The following is a 27,393-nucleotide window of genomic DNA, read 5'->3' as shown; positions in this document are numbered from 1 at the left end:
GTGGCCCAAGCCCTTGCACCCAGACGGGTAAATGGAGTCTGTTTCAAGAAGGCTAAGATTTTCGATCCTAGTACCCCCTGCTACTGCCTATCTTGCCGAATGTCCAATCTTTTATCCCTTGTAACTTACTTCTTCTCCCTACTGACTCTTTGTTTTCCCCATTATCACTGCTCCTAGAAAACAAGTGTGGCCCTTTTGCCAGTGAGTCAAAGGGCTGCTTTCTTTCAGTGATTTGTATCACCCAATTCTAGCACAGAATATTCAAAGGTACAGGAGAGGCGTGATCTATCCAGCACTGGTTCTTGCTATTGTTCCCCACCCACGAAATCAGTACTGATACGTCAGTTTGGAGTGGTCCAGAAGGCTTACCGCTAGTAAAGTCAAGGTTGTATCATTACTTGTATATGGTTTTTTAAAAGATTCATGTTTGGCAGAATAGACTGTGTTGAAATGTTGTTAAGTGTAGAAACAGTCCGTTTGCAACAAAACCTTATTTCTTTCCAGCCATTCTGCAGCATAACAACAAAAGGCCAAATTCCTCTCATGAGCTTTTGAGGCAGATTGCAGGGCCCAGTGCCACATAATAATCCTACAGGTTTTTAACTCTATGTGGTTTGACTGCCCAGAGTTACTTCACAATCATCTGACTACTTGCTTTTATATTCCTGGGTAAGGATAAAGAAAACTAAACAGAAAGGCACGTAAGAGCCACCCTCAACAGCTCTTTACTTGATAGTCATTACAGTATTTCGAAAATCTTAGTTTGCCTGTTAATAAAACTGCCAATAAAATCTTTCATATGGCCTTGAAGTTAGGCTTATGTAACATATATTTAATAGACAACAGATTGATAACCAGAATATGGAAAGAGAACTATCAAAAACAACAAAGCAGAATAACCAAAAAGTTGGCGAAGGGTGCCAGAATGCAATCCATAGAAAAGGAAATACAAATAACCAAACATCTTGATCAACGTTATTAGACAACAGAGATGCTCTTAAAAGGATGAGATACTTTTCATCCGTTTGATAGGCAAATTTTAAAAACAGTAACAATGGCGAGGGGCGCCTGGGTGGCTGACTGGTTAAGCGTCTGACTTCAGCTCAGGTCATGACCTCGCCGTTCGTGGGCTCGAGCCCCACATCGGGCTCTGTGCAGCCTGCTTCAGGTTCTGTGTCTCCCTCTCTTTCTGCCCCTCCCCCACTCATGCGCGCGCGCGCGCGCGCGCTCTCTCTCTCTCTCTCAAAAATAAAATAAACTTTAAAAAAATTTAAAAATATAGTAACAGCAAGAACTGAAAAGAATGTAGGATAGCAGGCACTGATGGTGAGAATGTAAGTAGTAAAGCCTCTTTTGGAGGATATTAGAGCTATAACTAACACAATTTGAAATGAATAAAAACCTAGGTCCAGAAATTCTGCTCTACAGTATTTTAAGAAACATATGTGTGTGTGTGTATGTATACATACATATGATTTATAGAAAGCTGCTTCAGAATCATTTAGAAAAATTATATATGATCAAACAACCTAAAATTCTTTAAAAGAAAAAATGGTTAGGATTCATCCATACTATGCGATATTATGCAACAGTTCAAACAAACAAGAGTTTAACGAGGACGTTAAAAAAAACACAAAACCCTACGTCACACTGAGTAGACACCGCAAAGGGCAAAAATCCTTTCAGAATAGTATCATTTACGTGCACAGAGTCCAAACAAAACCATTCATTTTGCTTCTCAGTATGCAGGTAAGGCACCGTGAAAGGTATGCGAAGACAAACACCACACTGATAAAAGCGTTCGCCTCCTTTTTCGCCTAGGCTGGAGGTGGTTCTGAGGGGAATCTGCCTTTACCTGTGTTGCCTGAATTTTGAAAAGAAGATATTGCTGTTAATTAAAATGAAAGAATAAGAAACCGAGGTCAGGAATGGCATAAACCATCTGCTATACGTGCTCACGTGATACCAGTATGGCACAAGCACACGATATGCGAGAAAGACTGACATACAGAGGAGTAAACGTGAAACTGTTAAGAACTACAAATCCCTAGATAACCTGTTACATACTGTTTAGATCTCCCATTTTGATTTATGTTTTTAAGTTTATATTGAGAGAGAGAGAGAGAAAATGCAAGCGCACAAACACAAGCTGGAGAGGGGCAAAGAGAGAGGGAGAGAGGATCCCAAGCTATTAGTGCAGAGCCCAATGGGGGGGTGGGGGGGGGGGCCTGCCTTGAACTCACAAACCGTGAGATCCTGACCTGAGCCGAAATTAAGGGTCAGACACTTAACCGACTGAGCCACCCACGTGCCCCTTTATTTTAATTTTTTAAATAAATTTAAAAACTTTTAAAGTAAACTCTATGCCCAATGTGGCACTCAGATTCACGACACCAAGATCAAGACCCTGAGCAAGGCAGCACCCCCCTAGACTTCCTATTTCCAAATAAAGGTGTATTACTCTATTAATAAAATACAATAAAAGTATTTCCATTTTGAAGACCAGAGGCGCAGGAAAGTTACCCTCCGAGCTTTATAAGAGGCTGTTACTTCGATTTTTAAAAATTCAGACTATTCCTAAATAGTCTGAATGTATTTATGTATTGCTTGAAAAAAGAAAAATTAAGTAAATAGCCATGGAATCTATGTTTAAGAAAGAAAAAAAAAAAGGAAATAAAATCTGAATATGGCCCAAATCAAATGCAACATTTAGAGTTGCCTGTAAATTAAGGTTTAAAATATAAATAAATATATAAACATGCAATGTCCTTAGTTATATGAGAAACCAATGTATCAATCTTGATGGATTTTGCCTTAAAACTTCGTAGTTAAAATTATTTATTTCTATAAGGACATATAAACCAGTTACATAAATTCTTGGCATAAACCATTGCAATATCAACACAAGATATACTATTATATTTCCATCAACATGTACATAACGGTTCAAAAGACTGATGATGATGTACCTACATCATCATTTTGGTACATGTGCCTCCCATTTCTTGTGGTGGGCTCGAGCCCCACAGCGGGGCCCCAAGGGGACCAACTCCTGAGAGTTTGAGTCATACTGTCATAAGGAAGGATAAAACTGTTAGAGTTAAAACTTCTGAATACGGACCAGTCTTCCTTAAGAACCCAGTGGAAAATATACACAATATTTTGGAGGAACTTCAAATTCCCCTTCATACACATCTCTGGTACTGATGAGATTATGAAGTATACCTCTAAGCATCTTAACAAAAGCTTTAATAATGAAAAAAACAAACAAACAAAAACACCGTCCGGTAGGAAGTGTTAGGAAGGACAATAGCAAACACAAGGTGAGGTTCTAGATTCGGTTCTGGTTTGCTCTCCGTGCCTAGATGTGGAACTTAACACGTCAGCAAGCCTCAGTTTCCCAATCTGTGAAATGGAAATACTAAGATACTCTGTACACCTCCTTTGGCTCTGTACCTGAGGAGTTAATGTATGATAAGTATATCAAAGTGCTTTGGAACACTATAAAGCACTATAGAAATATTTTAAAAATTAATCTTACTATAATAAAACACTGGGAAAATCAATTTTTAATCAAATTATACCCTACATAGGACCCGAAAAAAACGAAGTATTTTCCAGAGAGCGATTTAGTAGGGACACTGACAAATCCCAAGCACGGTAATTAAGACAGTGTCTATGGCAAGCCATTTTGCTTCTTTAAATACTTTCTCACCACAGAATTCTACTTGTCATCTCCAGCAGGAGAGAGGACGGGCTCGCTAACCAAAGCTCCCTGCCAAAACCTGTCATTCTTCAAAGGGCCGTGTTCTCTCTTCAAAGGTTTCGCACATTTTCCATGTTTCTTCCGATATCCCTTCGCATCCACCACCAGAGCCTGAGAGCTCGCTGGGGTTGCAAGGTAAATCGTCACATCTGCTAGATCCGTCCGGACGTATCAAGTAGAAAAGAATGCTACACGACAAGTAAGCACACATGTGCACACATGCACACACGACTGCACACGCACACACGCAAGTGTCCTTCGTGCTTCGGGGGAGAAATGTGTTTCTCACACAGCAAATGACCGTCACTTTCAAAGGAAGTGCAGAACGCAAGCGTAAGAGAAGAGACCTTACTCACCATCTCCCATAGCCATTCGGAGGGTCCCGGGAGCCTTGTGGAACCAAGGGGTCGGACGGCACGGCAAACAAACGCGGCTCGGTCCCTGCGCCACTGGCTCGGCCTGCAGCCGCAGACACCCGGAGCGAGCACTGTGTGACCCAGGCCGCGCCGCAGCTCTGCACCGCGATCGCCAACAGCTGCTACTCCACTTCAAAATAAAAGTCTGGGGTCTTGCGGAAACCCTGGCCTCTTTGGTGGAACCCAGCGGAGCGGGATCAAGATTATCCCCTAACTGCACACATGCGGTTACCTACAGGTGACGATGCTTCTCCCTGCACCGGCTGCCTGGAATTTAACGCAAGAACAGCTCTGGGAGCCAATAAACGCCATCCCACTGGGGGACTTTTAATGCAATCATCAAAACACAAGGCATGTGTTCAGCAATCATTTTCTGCTTCTCTAAAGATATCCATGTAATCAGTAGCAATCACATGATCTGACGGATTAACTGATTTGTGCCTTTTAAAAAGGTCTTCATCCTTTTGTCGTTACCTTTTAATGTTTACAACAGAAGACTGCTAGAAGTGCACAAACAGGAATAGCCCAGTTTCCATGATTAACTGCTCTCATTATGCAGGAAGCATTTCTGGCTGCCGTAAACAAATCACGTCAAAGGCAGCCCATCAAAGGCCGCTCTGTGTGCGGACAGCAGAGCCACACGGAACAAAGCTTGCTTCTGGTGGAGACAGAACCTAGCCAGTGCGCAGCTGCGGGACTCGGAGCGCCCTCCATCCAAGCTGCACAACCATCAGCACATTGTCAAGCTCTGGGAAGGCCCCGGGGCTCGTGGTCACAAACAGACACGTTTTAAAATCAATCTAAGAAAAGGGCTTCTTTGCTTTTCACTAAAGGCTATGTTACAAGCCCAGAAAAAACTAGACTTCAAAGTTACCTTATTGCCAAGTATCAAGGTAATTCCAGAGCCGGATTTCTATGCTTTGTTTTACCGCCAGCCTCCTAGAGCAATTCTTTTCCTAGCAACTGTTTCAAATAGAGAAGCTGAGAAATATTTTACAATGATTTCACCCCAAGACTTCATTAGGTCCTGCACACATGAGACAGATCAGAATTATGCACAGTTTTTTCACAGTGAAAGAGAAAAAGACTTGCAGTCACAGCCACCAACACTGTTGGTGTTTACATCTCAGCGTAGGAGACAGTCTAGAAAGCTCCATGACAACAACAGGCCCAGCCATAATCACAGGGAGCCTGCAACCCTCACCCTTTTCCTTTCTCCAGGGCTGGTGTTACCTCCTTCCAGCCTTGATCTGATTAATGGTAAACTCAGTTTCCTTATAACAGCAGAGGGAATTCCACTGTACTCAGGGATTCTGCCTAACTTACTTTGTAATATGAGAATTAAGTCAGACTTGAAGAACCCTCCAGACAAAAAAAATGTGCATTTCTTGCCTTCCTAAACTAAATGATATGTTCAAATCTCTGATGACATAATTCTACTTTGTGATTTGAGTGTGCTGAACTAATTCTCTTGAAAACCAAGTCAAAGAATTCAACCAAAGCCGAAATCAAGAGTACAGGGGGGCGCTTGGGTGGCTCAGTCAGTGTCCAACCTCAGCTCAGGTCATGATCTCCCAGTTTGTGAGTTAGAGCCCCCCGTCAGGCTCTCTGCTGTGAGCACAGAGCCTGCTTCAGATCCTCTGTCCCTCACCTGCTCTCTCTGTCTCTCTCAAAAATTAACATAAAAGAAAAAGAGTACAGATACGGCAATTCTGAAAGAAACCAGAGACAAAAGCATGAAATGTAAAATTGTACACCGAGACATGCATAAGGGAGAAGAGGCAGACTAAAGAGAAAAAAATGAACAAGACTATTTCTTCAAACAGTAAATAAATGTAAGGTAGGGTTAGATCGTATCACTCCCGACTCCCCACGTCTCTCTCCAGCCGAAAATGCTTCCTCCTCCCAGGGGTCTATCAAAACCCCTCCGAAGCTTACAACAAGGCCCTCGTGTCATGTTTCCCTGCTTATTTTTCCAGCGACTGCTGATACATGGTCTTCCTTCCACTTACCCCTAGCTAGCATCACCGGGCCTCCAGCCAGCCCTAAAAGTCCTTTTCTACCTCTGGGCCTCTATGGTCACATTTTCTCTACCCAAAGCACGTTTCCTACCATTTATCCCATGACTAGCTCATTCTCATTTATCAGGTCATAATTCAAATATGTCAACTCTCAGAGAGGCTTGCCCCACTAATTATGTCTAAAGGGGCATCACTGAGTTACTCACCATGTCTATACCCTATTTACTTCACTTAATGACAGTTCAGATGACAACTTTCAGCTGTAATGACTCTTAAAACATTATACCACCTTTATAACAAATCCTCCGGGTTTTATTGTTTTTATTTTTGTCTGTGTTTGCTAAAATGAATTTTTCATCCCAAAATATTCTAAATCAAAAAAAGAAGTGTGAGGTTTCATTATCATCATTTTAGGCAAAGTCACACTAAAAAATTTTATTTACTGTAATAGTTTCTAGACTATCATATGGAACAACTCTGAACTGAATGTCATGTTTGGGTGAACTCACAACAATTTGCTTTGCATATATATGTCCATCAAGTATCTTCAATGGCTTTTCAGTCTGTTATGTGCAGGAACTATCTGCACAAGTTTTGTGTTGAGCCTTTACTCTGCCCTAAAATGCTTTCCTGTTCTATAATTTTAACGTTTTAGGCTGGGTGCACAATTACAATAAGCCAATAAGGGCTGAAAATTTTGTAGGGAAAAATCGTGCAAAAATTAAAAAAAAACAACAAACTATTACTTTGGGTACAAAATTTTTGCCCTCAAATTGTTACTTACAAAAATTTGTTTTCAGTGTTCAATTGATATATTTCTCTACCTATAAAAATTATTCAAAAATTACTCACGGAGTGCATGGGTGGCTCAGCTGGTTGAGCATCTGACTCTTGATTTCAACTCAGGTCATGAGTTTGAGCCCCGTGTCAGGCTCTGTACTATGTCAGCGTGGAGCCCACCTGGGATTCTCTCTCCCTCTCCCTCTGCCTCTACTCCACATTCTCTCTCTCTCTCAAAAATAAATACACTTAAAAAAAAAATTACTCATTACCCTAGGTTGGGATTACATAAACCATAATGTTAGTGGAAATGATTTCTTCAATTAGTGGTTTTCACTTAGCGGCAAGGATTTTAGGAATAATTTAATTTCATTAAACAAAGGGTAGTTGTATTTCTCCCGTTACCAACTGTAATCACTGTGGATATTCATTCATTCACTTGTTTATAATCTAGCTCCCTTGCTAGAGTGTAGGCTCCCTGAGGCAGAAACTTTGTCTTCCTCACTGTTGTGATATGATACCTGATTTATATTTTAAGATTATTCTCATTTCTGGGTAGAAAATAGATTCTGAAGTGCAAACATGGACCAGGTTTCTATTGCAGTCATCCAGGTAAAAGCTGAAGACTGACAGTGGGGTTTTAGCAGTGGAGACAGGAAAAAAAACGAACACATTTTGGATGTATTAGGATTTTAAAGGTAGACAGACGGGCGGTCAATTCAGGTTTCTAGCCTGAGCTGATGGTGGCAGCACTGACTGAAATGGGTAAACGGGGAACCACAGGTTTGAGGGGAAGGAAAAGACAACGGGCTTCCCACTTTCAGAGATGCCTATTAGGCACCCCAATGGGAATGTCATCGAGGCCACAGACTACCCAAACTAGAGCATTAGACAGACGAACGAGGGCCACAGAACCACACATTTAGTTAGGTGTCAACAGCGAAGTTATCATTTCAGCCCAAAGGCTTTAATTACATTACTGAGAGAGAATACAGACAAGGTAGAAGAGAGACCTGTGCCCTGGGACTTGGCAACATGACGTGGGACTTGGCTTCCCTCTTCTAGTCTCTTCCCTTATTAACAAATCCATGAAAGTGTTTTTCAATGACAGCATTACACTGTCTTCAAACCCATCCTGACCTATTTCTACATCTTACTGTATATACATACATAAATCAAACTTTAATGTTCACATTTGACCACACTTGAAATATTCAGATGATAATCTCCAAGACAAATAAATGCCAGATCCTGACCCCAAACCTCCTGTTTATGGAGAGATAAACAAGAGAAAAAGAAATGGGAGCTAACAGAATAGAGAATACAAAATCAATTTCGAAGGTAACAGAAATAACCTCACAAAACACAAGAGATCACACTTTTGAAATAAGCCGTATTCATATAATAAATATCTTAATTTATAATATGCAAGATACTTTTTTCTTAGAGTTGTAACCACAGAGTCTGGAATACGCAGGTGAGGATGCACTAGAAATCGTATGAAAACACAGCCATCCCAATCCAAGGAATTTTAACAACTATCCAAATTCCTGCTGTTTCTGGTTTCTATAGAAATAGAGGTAACTGCTAGAAAAAGAAGGATAAGGTACTTAAAACACCTTCTATTCAGGGAAGAGTGAGAAACAGCTGGCAGTCAGGACTGGTAGCGCTGAAGTCAATTTATGCTTCTGGAACTAAGTTTAGATTAGGGTAGACAATCTTTTTAGCACTAAACTCTCACTCCATCTGCCTTCCTGCAAGACAAGGCTTAGTCTTGGTTTCATCCACAGAAAAGGAACTATATTATATTAGCAACTAATTTTCCCATTATTTAACTATATAACAACTCACACACCCAATATTTCCCCCAATATCACTTATATTACTAAAGCTAACCACGTTCTCTTTTATAGGAGCCTACTTTCCTAGGTGGAAAAACCACCTATAACTATCTTTGGAAGTAGAAAATATTCTTCACATATGTGGCTAATTATTATTTAAAACCTAAAGTCTAAGTAAATGCCGCCCAATAAAAGCAAACACAATCTCACAACCCTACAAAAAGAAGAGCAACCACAAAACCGAGTAAGTGCCAGATATTAACCTGAAACCTCTTTGAATTCCAACGCGGTCTCATTCTACTTGAGAAGCCAAAGACGATTATGCTGGTGCAGTGCCTACAGCTATGTCTCTTCACCAGCATCAAGTCTACAGGTAGGTGTGACAGAACCCATCAACCCCACAACTTCTACTAACAACTAAGTAAAACAACTACTCTGAGAATAAAAAACACTGTATTCATGAAACACAGAAGGCAAGAGGGTCAACGTTTCTTCAACTCAGAAGATACAAAAACTCAGGCAAAACAACAGTATCATTTTACCCCTTTGACCCATAATTAAATTTCCAGTTACTCCAAAAGAGTCAAGAGGACAGCGAATGGTCAGCAGTATGGAAAGACTTTGTTATTATCTCCTAACTAAGCTTCAGGCCACAAAATCATATCTGCTGAATCAGTGATAAAACAGTTGACCTGAAAACATGTTTCAGTCTCTAAAACTTGGCTAAATAATCTTAGAAATGTTTGAGAACTGGGATAACTTAATTATTCTTACCTTTGCAGACACTCAAAATCATACCGCCTGAATTTTGCACTTCATCAAATTTGGCAAAAATCATCTCTAATCTGGGAATAAAGAACACATTTTGTTTACTTACAGTTTAAATAGAATTTCCTTCACTATCTCCCTGAGAGAAATAAGGTCAGGGATTCAGTTAGTTCTACACGACTCTGTCTAACAATGATCTCACTCACTGAGAGAAAACACAAAGCCCGTCCCTCGTGAGTAGAGAAGGAATCTAACACAGGCACATCCCCACGCACACAGCTTCGCGTTTCCTCATTAAAATTATTTTTCCAAACCCATAAGAAATCTTTTTGTTACAACCTCATAATAAATCCACTCAGTCACCAACACATCTTTAAAAAGTACATACTCTTAAATACTGAGAACAAACTGAGGGTTGATGGGGGCTGGGGGAGAGGGGAAAGCGGGTGATGGGCACGGAGGAGGGCACCTGTTGGGATCAACACTGGGTGTTGTATGGAAACCAATTTGACAATAAATTATATTTAATATAAAAAGAAAAAGAAACAAAGTACATACAATCATGCAAAGGAAACTTAAGGCAAACATAAAAACAATGATATGAAATGTCAGAAACTACAGTGATGCAGGTATGGCTGATAATTTGACATTTTCTCTATTAATCTGTTTTCATTCAATACCAATTCCATTAGTGCTTCTGATTTTATATTCAGAATTACTTTCTATACTTCTATCCCCCGACCTTTTTTTTTTTTTTAGCTAAAATGTATTTCTTTTTTTTTTTTTTATTTAAAAATTTTTTTTTTCAACGTTTATTTATTTTTGGGACAGAGAGAGACAGAGCATGAACAGGGGAGGGGCAGAGAGAGAGGGAGACACAGAATCGGAAACAGGCTCCAGGCTCTGAGCCATCAGCCCAGAGCCTGACGCGGGGCTCGAACTCACGGACCGCGAGATCGTGACCTGGCTGAAGTCGGACGCTTAACCGACTGCGCCACCCAGGCGCCCCAAAATGTATTTCTTATTACAACAGCAATGTACATTCATTATAAAAGAAAGCTAGGAAATGTAATTAGGAACAAAGGAAAAAAACCCAAAACACAATCCCACCATCCAAGTTTTTAAACCATATGCTTCCTGATGGTTTGTATTTATATATAATTTTTCTTCAGATCCAAAGGCAATCACGTTGACAGCACTATTTTTTAGTTCACTTTGCCTTTACTTTCCACTATATCATGTTATGGTTTATTCTTAAAGTTATGACTTAGAGATTTGGGGAAGGAAGAGGGCCTTCCCCAAAGAGGGTCATGATTTTTTTTTTACTTGCCAGATGTTGTTCTCTGACTCACCTTTGTTTTTGTCAGTGTCATTTCTACAACCTTAGTTAAGCATTGGTCCACATTCTGTCATTTACTTGTAAACTGAGGATACTTTTGGTCTTAAAAATATTTTTTTTAGCTGAAAACCTCTAGGAACTCATCATAATGAGATTTCTAAACCTTAACCTCACCTCCTACCCCCATTAAATTCAACAAATAAAAACATTCACACATCTGGGGTGCCAGGGTGGCTCTGTGGGTTAAGCCTCCGACTTTGGCTCAGGTCATGATCTCACAGTTCGGGAGTTCGAGCCCCACATCAGGCTCTCTGCAGTCAGCACAGAGCCTGCTTTGGTTCCTCTGTCCTCCTCTCTCTGCCCTTCCCGTGCACACATGCACTCTCTCTCAAAAAATAAACACACATTAAAAATTCACACATCTAGAAGGACTTCAGTTTAAAGACACAGGTTGCTCATTTACAGCTCTTCCAGAGTACTGAGCAGACAGCAGACAGGTTGCCCAGAGAAAAGAGGTGGGCAAGACGAAATGCGGGAAGAAACCCTGGAACTGGAAGGTGGGACCTCGGAACGAAGACCAGACAGACAGGAACAGAAGGGAGAGGATCCAGGAGAGCTCTTTGGGGAAAAAGGCAGAACAAAGATGTTAAGAAGTATGAAATTAACATACAGCTAGAGTAGCAAAGTGGGAGTAAGAAACTGACGATAGAAAGCTGAGAAGAGAATTGGTAAGGAATTAAGGTCGGCAGACAAAACATACAGCAAGAAATGTCTACAGGCAACTTTAATTTAAAAAAGGAAGGGGGGGAGTAAGCTGAAATTCTAGGGAAATATAATGGTAATAGGGAAGGAGGGAGGGAGGTTTAGTTAAGGTGGAAGATATCACCCAAAGGTCTTTGAAACTGGGTTGGGCTACGAGAGATGCACACTGAGCTTATCTCACACCCTTTATCCTGCTGCCAACCCTCACTTAGCTTCCTATAACTATCCTGCTCTCTCTTCTCAGTCTCCCTTTTTTTTTTTTAGTTTTTATTTATTCATGTAAGTAATCTCTATACCCAACATGGGGCTCAAACTCACCACCCCAGTATCAAGAAGTCACATGCTCTTCTGACTGAGCCAGCCAGGCACCCCCAGTCCCCCTTTCCTTCTAATGCTTCTCACTTGACCAACTTCCACGTGAAACATTGACATTTGCTTAGTATTCACTGAAAGGATTTTAGTTCCCTGTTTAAAATTTTATAAGAAGTTCACACCTTCCTCTCTTTATTTTTTTTTTAGTATTTTTATTTTATTTGAAAGAGAGTGAGAGAGATCCTGCATGTGTATGAGTGGGGTAGGAGGGGGAGGGGCAGAGAGGGAGAGACAGAGAGAGAGGAGAGAGGAGAGAGGAGAGAGGAGAGAGGAGAGAGGAGAGAGGAGAGAGAGAGAGAGAGAGAGAGAGAGGGAGAGAGAGAGAGAATCTTATGCAGGCTCCACGCTCAGCCTCAGGACCCCGACACGCGGCTCAATCCCACAACCCTGAGATCGTGACCTGAGCCAAAACCAAGAGTCAGACGCTCAACCAACTAAGCTACCCAGGCACCCCACACCTTATGATCTTTAAAAGAAAAAACTAAACATACTATAATTTTCTTTCTATGTGGCCCTCGCCAGATTGCCCTCATCCCTGATCATTACGTCTCAAATAATACAAAGCTCCATATAACTATTTAGCTTATTCATAGTGGAAGATCACTGCACATATAATCCGATGGCAAAGGAATAAGGGCAGAAAGAAGAGACGAGGATCTTTTAAGTAATTCAGGAAGAAAAAAAATTACAAAATTCAGTGGAAAGAAAGTACAAAGAAGCCGGATTGTCCAAAAGGCCAGTAAGGTTCTAGGAAGGTTCTGACTCAGGAGAAAGACAGAGACCAACCAGTAAAGCTTCAGTATAGAACTGGAAAAGCAACTCTAACCAAAGTCCACATTTAAGTTTAGAGTCAAAATAACAAATTTCACTGTAGTTTTGATCTGTATTTCTCAAGATGGCTAATGGTGCTGAACATCTTTATTATGGGTTTATTGGCCATTTGTATTTCTTCTATTCAAATCTTTTGCCTGTTTTTAAAATTGGTTATCTGTCCTTTCACTGTTGAATTGTAGAAGTTTTTTATAGATTATTTATATACTCAGGACATAAGTCTTTTATGAGATGTATGATTTGTAAATATTTTCCCCATTATGTGGGTTTTCTTCAGATTTCTTGACGGTATCCCCTGAAGCCCAAGTGTTGGGTTGTATTTTGATGAAGTACAATATACCTATTTATTTATTTTGAGAGAGTGATCATGAGTGGGGGAGAGGCAGAGAGAAAGAGACAATCTCAAGCAGGTTCTGCGCTGTCGGCACACAGCCTGACACGGGGCTCGATCTCACAAACTGTGAGATCACGACCTGGGCTGAAATCAAGAGTCAGATGCTTACCCGACTGAGCCACTCGGGCACCCCGATATATCTATTTTTAATTTGGCTGCTTATGCTTACGCTTATGCATATGTAAGAAACCACTGCCTAGCATTTTCTAAGTTTTATCGTTTTAGCTCTTACATTTAGTTTTATGATCCATTTAGAGTTAATTTGGGGGTTTGGTGTGAAGAAGCCCAACTTTTTTCTATTGCCCATGGAAATTCGGTTTTTACAGCATCATTTGTAGAAAAGACTATTCTTTTCCCATTGAGTGGTGTCAGTACTTTTGACAAAAATCAACGGGCCATAAATGTAAGGGTTTATTTCTAGACTCTTACACTGATCACATGCCTAGTGTTAATGCCACTACCACACCACCAGGCCTTATCTTTTTAAAAATAGCTGACAAAGGAAGAAAAAAATTTTAATTATTACTTTAAAACTATTTGATTCAATGGCTTTATAAATTCTACTTACGTTTAGCTATTTTAATAAAGAAGAAGGTCTTTGACATAAATAAGGGTGGGCAAAACCAGAAATTTACCCTAAAGAGTTGTATCCAACAGGAAATTTGGAAATCACAAAGAGAGCAGCATTTGAGAAACAGAAATATCCTTTCTGAAAATTAAACTTTCATGACCACTATGATTAAAAAATATAATTCTCAAAGAAATTTAATATTCGATATAAAGTTAACTTTTGAGAATAAATGCTGGTGGAAAGAGGTAAACCAAACAGTCATTCATATTTTACGTTATGAAAGTTTTAGATTCTTTGATATAAATGGGTCCAGTATTTTGAAGATTCAAAATAATGCCTACAAAATAGTGAGGTCATCATATGCTAAAAGGATAGAAGACACTCTGTGCATGCCTGAAGCAAAGCTCATCACACCTTATACCTACAGAGTCCTTCCCATTCCGTGCTACCGGCAGAGAAGCGTCATGGAGAAGAACAACACGAGCACAGCACTGAGGAAAGAACTGTGGACCGGAAGTCAGAAAGCCTCAGCTTCTCACCAACTACCTGTCTCTGCTCTGGTCTCAGACTCCTGAACTGTCGAGTGACTAGCCTGCTTAGAGGTTGGAGAAACAAGAAGAATGGACACGGTTAAGAAGTCATTGGCTAGGGGCGCCTGGGTGGCGCAGTCGGTTAAGCGTCCGACTTCAGCCAGGTCACGATCTCGCGGTCCGTGAGTTCGAGCCCCGCGTCGGGCTCTGGGCTGATGGCTCGGAGCCTGGAGCCTGTTTCCGATTCTGTGTCTCCCTCTCTCTCTGCCCCTCCCCCGTTCACGCTCTGTCTCTCTCTGTCCCAAAAATAAATAAATGTTGAAAAAAAAAATTTAAAAAAAAAGAAGCCATTGGCTTATTTCAGTAAGAACATTAGCATGAGCTATCCAGGTATGATAAAACCCTTAAAGTTGATTCTGATGGGGGGAGAAAAAACACGTAAGGAGCTTCCCCTAACAACTAAAGTTACTTATAAAACATAACTTGGGAAGAAAGGAATATTACACCCTAATCTTACTTGGAGCATAAATGCAAAAATCCTAAGCACATATATGGACACTTAATTTATAAACAAAGGAACACTGAAGAAAGACATTTTCAATAAGTGGTCTGGGTCAAGTGGACACCCACATGGAAAAAAAAATGTATCTGCACCCCTATCTCACACCACTTTCAAGGAAAATACCACATGGCCTATAAATCTAAATGTGAATGAAACTTGAAGACAATTGCCCAGAGCATGTCTTTAAGACATTAGGGTAAGTAAATATTTCTTAAACCAGGCACAAAAATGTCTAATTGTAAAGGAAATGACTGAAAACTACATGAAAATTAAAACTCACGTACGCGAAAAGACATCGCCAAGAAAGTAAAAAGGCAAGTCATAAGGTGGGAGAGGATATCTGAAGCATATACATAGCTGACAATGGGCCTGTATCTAGAACATATTTTTTAAAAGTTCTAATAATCATTTTTTTTAAATGACAGACCACCAAATTTTTTAAAAACAGGCAAAAGACCTGAAAAGACACTTTAAAAGAACATATCCAAATGACTGATAAATGCATTAAATGGTGATCTTCCTTATTAGTAATCAGAAAAATGCAGATCATAACACATTCACCAGAAATCTAAAGTGAGTAAAAATAAGACTAATAATTTAGGCAAGTAACAGTGAAAATATAGACTAATAGGAAGTTGCAAACAGTGCCAGTAAGAATACAAATGGGTACAACCACTCTGGACAAGTGTTTGTCAATATCAATTACAGGTGAACATACCCTATGGCCCAACAATTTCACTCTCAGACATATTCTAAGAGAATGAATACATACGCACACCAAAAGACATGTACAAGAATGTTTTTAATAGCATTATCCAAAAAAGCTACAAGCTGAAAACAACCCACAAGCCCATCATTAGTATGGATTCATAGTATAATCTATTCGTAAAATGGAGAACTATATGGTAATGAAAATAAACCAACTGTAGCCAGATCCAACAACCCAAATGAATTAAAAAAAAAAAATTAACTGAGAGAAGGCAGACACAAAAGAACACATACTTTATGATTCCATTTATATAAAATTCAAAAACAGGCAAAATGAAACTATTGTGATAAAAAGCGGGATCATGGTTACTTTTGGGAAGGACAGAAAAGGCAAGAATTAAAAAGGATTTGGGGAGGCTTCTGGATGATTATAATGTTCTACTTTGCCACCTGTGTGGTAGATACATGGGTATATTCACTTTGTGATAATTTACACAGCTGCATACTTATGAGTTACGTATTTTTCTGTATGATGCCATACTTGAATAAAATTGTAAAATTATTTAATAAAAAGTAATTTCAATATAAATTTTTAATTTTTTTAATGTTTTATTTTTGAAAGAGAGCGAGCGAGCAAGGGGCAGAGAGAGAGAGGGAGACACAGAATCTGAAGCACGCTCCAGGCTCTGAGCTGTCAGCACAGAGCCCGACATGGGGCTTAAACCCAAGAACCTTGAGATCAGGACTTGAGCTAAAGTCAGGCACTTAACCGACTGAGCCACCTAGGCGTCCCTAAATCTTAAAATATATATAACGTAACATATATACATACACATATGCACATACTCCTACATGTAAATATATTACATTAACATCAATTCTCTCATTCACATAAAATAACGTACTTTACTCAAATGAAATTGTTAGCTTTGTAAGTAGAAAATGAAGAAGCACTCAAAATAATGCATATTCCATGTACAAGCTTGTTACCAAAAAATAATCGGTACTGGGAAAAAACTACATGGTAAGAGACACAGCCAGATAGGAAGAGAGGTACGATAACAGACTAGACCACCACCTCTTAAGTGGTCTGGCTTTTCCTGACTCCACCCTACACCACCAAAAATCTGTCAAGCCTCCAGATCCAACCAGCAAGTTACAGGGGGTGAGGACAGAAGAATATCTTAAACCACAACCACAGGAAAGGAACCAGCAATATTCAGAACACGGGAAACTTTACAGGATAAACTGCCTGGCTTATTGGACAAATAAACACAAGGCAAAAAAAGTGTTGGAGGTACATAAAGATTTGGAAAGACTTGTAAGAACATACCAGCTAATTGCGGGACTTCATTTGGGTATTGATACAAACAAAAACAGACACATACTTATGATGTTTAAAAGCAACTGGAAATTGGGGTGCCTGGGTGGCTCAGTCGGTCGAGTGTTCGACTTCAGCTCAGGTCACGATCTCACAGTTCATGGGTTTGAGCCCCGCGTCGGGCTCTGGGCTGACAGCTCAGAGCCTGGAGCCTGCTTCGGATTCTGTGTCTCCCTCTCTCTCTGCCCCTCTCCCACTCATGCTCTGTCTCTCTCTGCCCCTCGAAAATAAAGAAACGTAATAAAAAAAATTTTTTAAAGCAACTGGAAATTTGTTTTTTGGGTTCTTTGAAACAACTGGAAATGTGAATGCTGACTGGATATTTGACTTATAGAATTACTTGCAAAAAATTTTTAACTTGTGATGACGGTATTATGGTCGTGACTGGAAAAAACCTCTTTTTCAATTTCTGAATAATTACAGATGAAACATCATGACTTGGGCTATGCTTCAAAAGAATACAGGACAAGAGTAAGTAGGTAAGACTATAACATATGAAACTGGCCATGAGTTGTTAATTGTTGAAGCTGTGTAATGGGTACATGAAGGTTCATTATACTACTGCCTACTTTAGCATCTGTTTGAAATTTTCCATAATAAAAAGTTAAAAAAAACAACAAAGAAACCTTTCAAGCCTTCCTTAAAATGGGGACTAAAATTTGGTAACAAAAAAATTTAATTGGAATAGTATCTTTTTTTTAAACCTATTTTTTTAAGTTTACTTATTTATTTTGAGAGAAAGAAAAAGGGAGAGAGGGAATCCCAAGCCGGTTCTACACTGTCAGTGCAGAGCCTCATGTGGGGCTTGAACTCACAGAACCATGAGATCATGACCTGAGCTGAAACCAAGAGTTGGATGCTTAACCAACTGAGCCACCCAGTTGGCCCTTAAGTTGGAGAGAAAGCACAAGCAGGAGAAGGGCAGAGAGAGAGAGATAGAGGGAGACACAAAATCCGAAGCAGGCCCCAGGTTCTGAGCTGTCAGCGCATAGCTGGACGACATGGGGCTTGAACTCACTAACTGTGAGATCACGACCTGAGCTGAAGTCGGATCCTTAACCAACTAGTCGCCCAGGGACCCCTGAAAAAAGATCTTTAATAAAAATAGGAACTCTGAGAAGTACTAAAGAAAAAAAGTACCTCTGAAGAAAATGTTGATATATGAGAAGCTTATTGATGGGATTTTTATTTTTACTGACCTGATTGATGAGACTCAGATATTCTTTTTTTTTTTTTTTTCAACGTTTATTTTATTTTGGGGACAGAGAGAGACAGAGCATGAATGGGGGAGGGGCAGAGAGAGAGGGAGACATAGAATCGGAAACAGGCTCCAGGCTCCGAGCCATCAGCCCAGAGCCCGACGCGGGGCTCGAACTCACGGACCGTGAGATCGTGACCTGGCTGAAGTCGGACGCTTAACCGACTGCGCCACCCAGGCGCCCCGAGACTCAGATATTCTTAATTTTCCTTTTATTTGACTACAATTTAAGAGTAGTGACTAGGGGCGCCTGGGTGGCTCAATTGTTAAGCAGCTGACTTCGGCTGAGGTCACGATCTCATGGTTCATGAATTCGAGCCCTGTGTTGGGTTCTGTGCTGACAGCTCAGAGCCTGGAGCCTGTTTCAGATTCTGTGTCTCCCTCTCTCTCTTCCCCTCCCCCGTGTGCACGTGTGCTCTCTCTCTCTCAAAAAAAAAAAAAAAGAGGGGCGCCTGGGTGGCGCAGTCGGTTAAGCGTCCGACTTCAGCCAGGTCACGATCTCGCGGTCCGTGAGTTCGAGCCCCGCGTCGGGCTCTGGGCTGATGGCTCGGAGCCTGGAGCCTGTTTCCGATTCTGTGTCTCCCTCTCTCTCTGCTCCTCCCCCATTCATGCTCTGTCTCTCTCTGTCCCAAAAATAAATAAATGTTGAAAAAAAAATTAAAAAAAAAAAAAAAAAAAGAGTAGTGACTAATTCTTATATAGCTTTCTGTTATCCAGTACCTTGTATAGTATCTTTCAACAGGAGGCACTAAAAAAAATATTTACTTAATGAATGGATTAATATTTTTACTATAATCTTGCTCAAGCATCTTCCAAATACTGTAATGATTATTACTGCCTGGTATCCAAAAACAGTTTACCTGACATGGTATTTAATTACATATTAAATAATACAGGAGTATATATATATAATCAACCAGTGTCCAAGAAAATTACAAGATCTCAAGAACTTTTTATTTAATTTTATTTTTTAAATGTTTGTTTATTTTTGAGAACGATGGGGGCAGAGAGAGGGAGACGGGATCCGAAGCAGACTCTGTTTTGATAGCAGACAGCACAACGCGGGGCTCAAACCACAAGATCACGACCTGAGGCGAAGTCGGACTCTTAACCGACTGAGCCACCCAGGTGCCCCTCAAAAACTTTTTAAACGGTGATGACCTGCGTATCTTTTTGTATCTTTAGAATTTTAAAAAATTTCAGAAAACTGAACCTATTTAAAATACACACGTGAAAGTAAACTTCTAAAACGAGTGCAAATAAACCAATGTAGCGAGACTTACCTAGCAGGGGGAATCCCCCTCTTACAGAGGTCCACCCTCACTCTCTCTCCCACATGTCTATAGATCTCCACCACAGCCAACACTGCCGCATCTCTCACCTGCCAAAGAATTCGGAAATTTAAAAAAACAAAACAAAACAAGACACCTTAGATGAAACATAACAAAATACTTCACCTCAAGGCAACACTACACTCACACACCAACTTGAAGCTCTCAGTTGGTATTAATGCTTCTAAACCCCTGAAAGATTCTGGCAGGTCATTAACAAAAACCAAGAGGGCCTGCAGAGAAACCTCTAGAGAAACCTTGTAAAAGGTTCTGTAGAAACCTAAAACATGTAAATAAAAGCTATTAACGTGGCTTTTAAAAAACCTTCTATTTGTAATAAGCCTGCATAAAAGCTGCCAGTAACTGTATGATTACAAGTCATTACTGCGGTTAACATACTTTCCTGGAATAAAACTGCCCTTCAAGAATGTGGTCCGAACCCAACACTCAATAATGCGCAAAGCATCATTACTCACAACGGTCAAAAGATGAAAACAACCCAAATGTCCACCTATGGATGTATGTATAAAGAAAACGTGGTATACACACACAATGGAATATTATACGGCCTTAAAAACGAAAGGAGGAAGTCGGACAAATGACGACACAGAAGAACCCTGAAGACGTTATGCCAGGTAAAACATGTTAAATACAAAAGGACAAATTATATGGTTCCACTTTCGTGAAATACCTAGAGCGTAACAATTCACAGGAGAAAAAGTAGTATGTGGCTGCCAGGAGCTGGAGGACTGGGGGGAATAGGGAGTTCTTGCTTAACAGGTACGGGTGTGGGAAGATGAAAAAGTTCTGGAGATAGACTGTGGTGATGGCTGCACAACAGTGTACTTAATGCCAACAAACTACACACTTAAAAACGACTAGAATGGCAGGGGCGCCTGGGGGGCTCAGTCGGTTAAGTGTCTGACTTTGGCTCAGGTCATGATCTCGCGGTTCGTGAGTTCGAGCCCCGTGTCAGGCTCTGTGCTGACAGCTTGGAGCCTGGAGCCTGCTTCAGGTTCTGTGTCTCCCTCTCTCTGACCCTCTCCAGCTCACGCTCTCGCTCTCTCTCAAAAATAAACAAACATTAATAAAAAAATGACCAGAATGGTAAATTTTATGTTGTGTATATTTTACTACGATTAAAAGAAAAAAATGTGGCCTCAAGACAGGAATTTGGAAGATGGCCATATTTTCCATGCCCAGCCCACCGCCAAAAAGCAAATGAAGAGGAAGTAAAACTCTACAAACCTCCAGGGGCAGAGCCAGGCCTAGTAGCAAGGAAAACCTTATCCAGGGTTATTCCAAATGCCCAAGCTGTGCCAAAAAGGTTACAGTCAAGATTCAACTCCACTAGGACGGACAGGACCCAGAATACTCCCTTTTTATGCCCAGCATACGCAGCTCAGGTAAATTTCTAACAAGGGATATACCACTGGTACAAATTCTCTCGTTAAACAGGGTTCTGTGGCAAAAAGTTGTTACGCAGCCACTTTCAGGAATGAAGAAATGAGGCTGACAACCTGTCCTCACGGTTAAGTGCAGGACTACGGAAAGGAAGGCTCTTTGTCACTCCATCTTTCAAACCCGAGAACTATCCTTTCAGCACCACACATCCTTAACGCCAGTCAAACGAGTGACAAACTTAAGCAACTGAAGTGAATATAATGTGTTCTCAGGAAGTAACTGGTGGATTTTAAGAGCAGAATGACACGAAATCTTGATTTCACAACCCCCTCCACCCTCCCTCTTCTTTTTTAAAAACGGAGTAAGAGCCCTAAGAAGAAGACGTGGCCAAAAAAGTTAGTCAATGCTTGAATGTAAATAAAATTTTACCTGACTGTTGGAATCTCCAAATAAGATACACAAATGTGGTACCAACTTGCTGAGGACTAGCGGCCGAGCCCCAAAACTAAATAAAATTTGAAACAAAATAAAGAGAATTCGGTTTTAGTCAAACAGTAAACAAACTATACTTTCTTCTGGTTTGTATCAATAAGACAAATATGGTGGACAGCACGGGCACACATCATTAAAACATGAAGGATGTGAGACACAAGCAAAAACTAATTCTAAACAATGTGAAATATGCAAAAGTGAATAATCATGACTGACAACGAAAACTGTCGACACATGATCCAACAGAACAAAATGTTCAACCGATGGCACTCTTAAACCTAGCAACCTATCAATCGCTCATGAAAATTTGAGCTTTTGCTTTAAAATAGTGATATTTTTAGATGCTGTGTCTCCAATAAATTTGCATTCCAATAAACCTTTATTTATGTTTATTAATATTTTGATGAGGTCATGGGTTGAAAGCAAATGACAGGAGAGCCAAAAACCACAAAAGTTGTGCAGACTGAATGCACTTACAAGCTCTAGATGGCAGAAAGGACCACAGAGGAGTAAAAGAAAATAAATGAAGGTATAGTTAGAATAAAGGAAGTAACGCTACAGGAAAAGTTGAAAGTTACAATAGATCACCTATCTTGTTGCATAGAACTTGAGCACATAATCAAGAAAGGGAACAAAAGCCCTGGCTTACCAGTTTTTCGGACTGGAGTTGTGAGCTCTGTGTTATCTATGCTTCAGAGCTCTACATAATGCTACCCAATTCACCGTCTAGCTACCTGGCCGAATCTTGGTCAGTCTATGATTTTGGTAACTACCCACAGTGGTCTAGAAAACCTAGGTGGGGGAAATAGCTACAATATCTGAAATACCACTGAGTTAAAAACAATGCCAAACTGGGTCCAGAACAGAAGAAGATCCTAAGTTATACCAGCATTCCTGTTATATGACCATCTATTTTGGGTAGCAACTATTACTCAACTTATTTAAGAAAAAAAGAGAAACACTTATCACTGACTAGTTGTTTTAAATTAACATACACATAAAAAATTAACAGCCAAAGATATCAGATCAAATAAAAACTCTCATACCAGAGATCAATTAATAACTAATTTAAAATTTGTTATTTCCATAGCTTTCCTTGAGCTTTACAAAATGGATACTGTTTTTTCTTTTTAGCAAAATGAAAAACAAGTTGACTATTTTCAATAATCATAAAACTTACACGTTTAAGGTTTCAATAAGACATAGACACACGCCTTCTCGAGATCGAAAATTCTTGTGCTTAAAACCAGAAGTCAACTGTTCCCAAATGTACTATTTGAAGGAGAAGTAAACAAGAATAACAAAAAATTAAATTACTCATGCTTTAATCTTTTATCTATTCCCAACCTTATCACCAACTTTCATGAGAACTCAATTTTCCCATCAGATTTTGCTTCTCAGTTTTTCTAAGCCAATTTGTGCTAGTAGCATTGCTCTCACCCATTTTCTAATATTATAATCACATTTTTTGGTTTTTATTTAATATCTTTCACTTTAGATTTCAATTATTCTCAGAAAAACAAGGTCCAATACCTAAAAACCTTACAATTTCCATGCACAGAGAATTCTAAGCTTTAGAAACCTTTGACAACAATGCTACCATTATAAGCCCAGTAGTCCAGTAAGCATTCAAAATGTCTAATGTTGCCTGGCAACTACTACAGACTGTCACATGGAACAGGATTTTTCAACATTTTATAATTCAGGCTTTTCTCCTTCAGCACTGGATCCAAATACAGAAACATTATTTGGGTAAGTCATTTTATTGCTGCCTACTGTAATTCTCTTTTGTAAAAAGCATACATAAACCTATACAGATAATCCAACTTTATTTTCCAAACATACAGCCAATTGTCTCAATCAGTCCTTTCTCTGCAGTTAGAAACACCATCCTTTCCATTTATTAAATTCATGCATGCACACATACACACACACACACACACACACGCGCGCGCGCGCGCGCCCTTCTCTTCCTGGACTCTATTCAGCTCTACTAATATTACTCTCTGCCAAACTTTCTAGAAGGTAACCTGGAAGTTTACCTGGAAAACCTGAAATGTGAATAACCTGATGCAGCACCACCACCTCTGGAACACCAGTCTATATAAATACTTATATTTATGTCCAAAAACACACGTATAAGGATGTTACTTACAGTACTATTTATAATAACACATCAAAAGGGAGTTAAAATTTGAACCACTAAGCAAGTGCTGAAGGATACCCACCAAACTATTAGCAAGGACTTCATTCTAAGGTATAAAATATCTCGGCCAACAGTTTATTTTTACAATTGAACACTCTGGATGTTTTTCTAAAATGTATGTTATACATAATTTTAAAACTGCATTCTAAGCAATAACACATTAAGTGATAACACATTGCATATATTGTAACTTCTGATTTTTTCTACTTAACATGAGATATTCTATAAATCTTTATTTACATGTCAGTTTATTTTCAGTCTCCTTTCAAAACATCTCCCTAGGGGCTAATTTTTTTTTTTTTTTTACTATATTCATAACACACAAATCAGTGTCCTAGAATATATGCTTTATCTAATGAGTAACCACCTGTTTAAATAAAAAATTTTGTTCTTGTCAGTGTAAAAGTCGCAGTAATTAATACAACATTCAGTAGTTCTCAAAAGGAGCTTTCTCACTGAACACTGTATAACCTGCAGGTAAGAGAAACCAAAGAATAACATATTCAGCATATTGTCCAAGTAACAGAATCTGAGTCAGCTTTATAAAAAATGCCAAAGAGTAGAAAATAGGAAAAAGCAAAACAACACAATGTTAAACACTGACATTTTACGCTAAATTTCAATTTCTTTAGAGCATTAACAATGATTCACTGTTTCCAATTTCAGCTTCCATGTCCCTGGAGGCTTCCATGACTCGCTGTGATTACCATCCATCTATCCCGATATTTCATCACTGAGTAGCAAAATCGAAATTTAGAAGGTAGGCCTACCATAGGTGCTGCTACTTGATCCATCAGCTTCAATGTCAGAGTCTGAGCTTCGTCTCGAACCTTGTCTTTGGCATCTCCCATTCTGTCTATTAAAGCTACGATAACTAGAGAAAGGCAGGAGGAAGAGAGTGAATATTTCTAATTCACCTCCACTATAAGCTATATTTTACAAACTTATAATCAGCTCGTTTCATAAATGAAAAGTTATCAGGTAAGCAAATTACTTTCTTTACTCATGAGTCCAACAAAAACTAACGGAGAAGGAAGGTTCAAAAGTATACTTACGGCATGATATCCACTTATGATCATGTTCAAAAAACAGGCAGGACTAAACACTATCCTATTTAGAGACGTGTGTGGCTAGTCAAGCTCTACAGATCAGCAAGGGAGTGGTCATCCGAAACGTCACGTCAGTGGTAACGTCTGGTAGAGGGAGGGAGGGGTCACTAGGAAACGCCGAGAGGAACAGCTAAGATGGCAGACTTCTGGTTTCCTGCCCTGGGCACAGGCAGGTGTCGGTTTATGATCACATGTTTGACGTATGATCACATGTTTGACATGTGTGTATGACGTATTAGTCTGACAAAAATAAAAGCCTAGGCCCCCGGGATTACAGTTTTTCTGTACTATGTCCAAGACTGTGGCACTGTTTCACGCAAGGAGGCAAGAAAGGCAGGTGAGAGTCTATTCTTGGAGAGTTTTCATGAAAATGGCTTCTGTAACTGTAAGTCGACAAAGAACCACCAAGAAATGACATCTGTTGAGGGTGAGGGTGAAGGGAAAGGGAGGTGAGGGCAGAATTCAGAGGGCACAGATTCTAAAGTTCACTCACAGGGCAAAAATCTCTCACAGTCAAAATTATCTTTTTGTAATCCCTTAAATCACCACTGCCCCTCGTGTGGTATTACAGGGTGTGAGGCCACATTATTTACTCTCCTTTTGTCTTTACTTTCTCAGCTCCTAAAGGTCTGCAGCAGTGCTCACCCCAAAAGGTGACTAAAAATTAAAGAGAGAATACATTTAACTTAGAGTGAAGGGCACCAAGTAAGTACTCTGTGTGTCACCTGCCACCCCCATTCATCCTCCATGTTGGACGGCAAAGAAATTAACCTTGTTTCTCTTTTGACACGATAGCTATAGCCTTCCTTTCCCTGAGGCAGTGAAGGTTGAGGCCTAGTTTAAATCAGGGAAGGAAGAAGAAATAAGATGGAGAAAGGGATTTTCTCTCATTTATTTATAGACAATTATAATTAAGTGTATACATAATTTGATGCAAATATATTCTACAATAAACACTGTCTACAATATAACAACCAGACTGATTTAGTAATAATAAACAACACTTAAGGAAAAAAGAAATTACATTATTTTTGGAAGAAAATTAGACTATAGTGAGAAGCCCACTATACCAAATGGAATATTATCCAAAAACCTAAGCTTAATCAAGGAAATGGCTGTATAAGAAAACAAAGTTCTTGCCATAAAACCATAAGCCTGATCATGAGGCAACTGAAGTACCTGTCTGTCAGCTGGAACAATATAAATACTTCTCATCTTGGATGAGATACTTGGATAAATACTACTACATCTTAGATGTATTGTTAACATTAGAGAAAAACATTGACATCTGAAAGACTGGCTGTTGTGGGACTCTGGTTCTGATAGCTTCTGAGAGGCAGAAGACAGTAATAAACACTTAATAAATGTTAGATATTATTCCGTACTAAGCACTGAATTATCTCACTTCAACCTCGTAACAGCCCAATTAAAGAGAGTAGGCTCATTTGATGGAGAAGGCCCAAAAGGATTCAACACCTTGCCCAAAGTCCCAAAAATAGCAAGTTGAAACCAGGACTTAAATGATCCACACAATTAGGTCCCAGTTATAACTACTTCCATTTACTTGTAATCGATGGGTTCTATGTGTGTGTACGTGTGTGTGTGTCTGTGTGTGTTAACAATCACACAACAGGAGTATGAAAAAAAATAGCCACTGCATTCTTGAGAGGTGGGATTTAACTCCAAAAAGAAAATTAAAATGTTGGCCCAAACCAGGGCTCACTTCAAGACAAAAAACTAAACTTTTATAGAATATAAATAGCAAAAACAACCCGACACTACATAAACATTTTATTATAGTTATCAAACAAAAAAATCCACAAATTTTTTGCATTAGAGTTCCTTTTTGATACGTACTCTCTTGGTGTGAAACAGAACAAGATTTTATTCCTAGTTTTACCAGTTGTTAATTATTTAAGACCGTAAACTTCTCTGAATTTGAAAGTTTCCTTGTCTATACAATTAGGAGGGGTGCAGGCCTATACCTCACATGACTAGTGACAGAATGACGTAAAACTGGAAAGAAAAAAAAAAGAAAAGAAAACAAAACCCACTTGTGCTAAGCCCATAATAAGCATTTGGAAGAGTCAACAGTCTACCCAAAAGATCTGTACGTATTATAATGACCACTGAATTACCATTCAACGCGATGGATATTCAACAGATCATTACGGGACTCCAAAACAGAGCTTTGTACCGTGCAGCCAGTAAGAACCTGTTACACAGACTGGAACCTGGACAGCGAAACAGCGAAGAAGTTCAACGCACAGCTAGTGCTATGTCTTGTTCTCTCAGCACTGTACGAGACACAGACCATCCTGCGTTTTACAAGACGCAAGAGTGATGAGCAGGAAGCCCGATTATTCTAATACTCGTCCCGTAATTCCATTTTGGGCTAAAACCATCTGTTTAAAATTTGTAAAATATGAGATCCTTTACTGAATTCAGTTGTCATAAAACCAGGGTTGGTGATCGCTGTTAAATGTAAATCGGATATATTGTTTTGTTTGAAAAACTTATTTTTCCACAGTATCTGTGGCCACAAAAGAAA

At 39.6% G+C, this 27,393-nt stretch overlaps 1 protein-coding gene across 9 annotated transcripts in view; it reads right to left on the bottom strand.

Annotated features, from left to right (window-relative positions):
• CLASP2 (cytoplasmic linker associated protein 2) overlaps nt 1-27,393 on the bottom strand; it is a 182,124-nt gene that overhangs the window by 136,855 nt on the left and 17,876 nt on the right. For 8 of the 9 annotated variants that reach the window (XM_047874374.1, XM_047874379.1, XM_047874377.1 and 5 more), the window contains exons 3-7: nt 24,504-24,607; nt 22,708-22,799; nt 21,465-21,540; nt 19,584-19,681; nt 9,599-9,669 (exon numbers count right to left, since the gene is read on the bottom strand). In XM_047874374.1, coding sequence (XP_047730330.1) covers nt 9,599-9,669; nt 19,584-19,681; nt 21,465-21,540; nt 22,708-22,799; nt 24,504-24,607 — 441 coding nt within the window. Of the gene's footprint in view, nt 1-4,122; nt 4,404-9,598; nt 9,670-19,583; nt 19,682-21,464; nt 21,541-22,707; nt 22,800-24,503; nt 24,608-27,393 lie in introns of those variants that run through there. The other variant, XM_047874383.1, reaches the window with a different exon arrangement.

This window comes from Prionailurus viverrinus, chromosome C2 (genome assembly GCF_022837055.1).
Source record: "Prionailurus viverrinus isolate Anna chromosome C2, UM_Priviv_1.0, whole genome shotgun sequence".
Lineage (NCBI taxonomy): Eukaryota > Metazoa > Chordata > Mammalia > Carnivora > Felidae > Prionailurus > Prionailurus viverrinus.
Note: the sequence above shows the minus strand (reverse complement) of the source record. Positions and strands in the feature narration are given on the sequence as shown.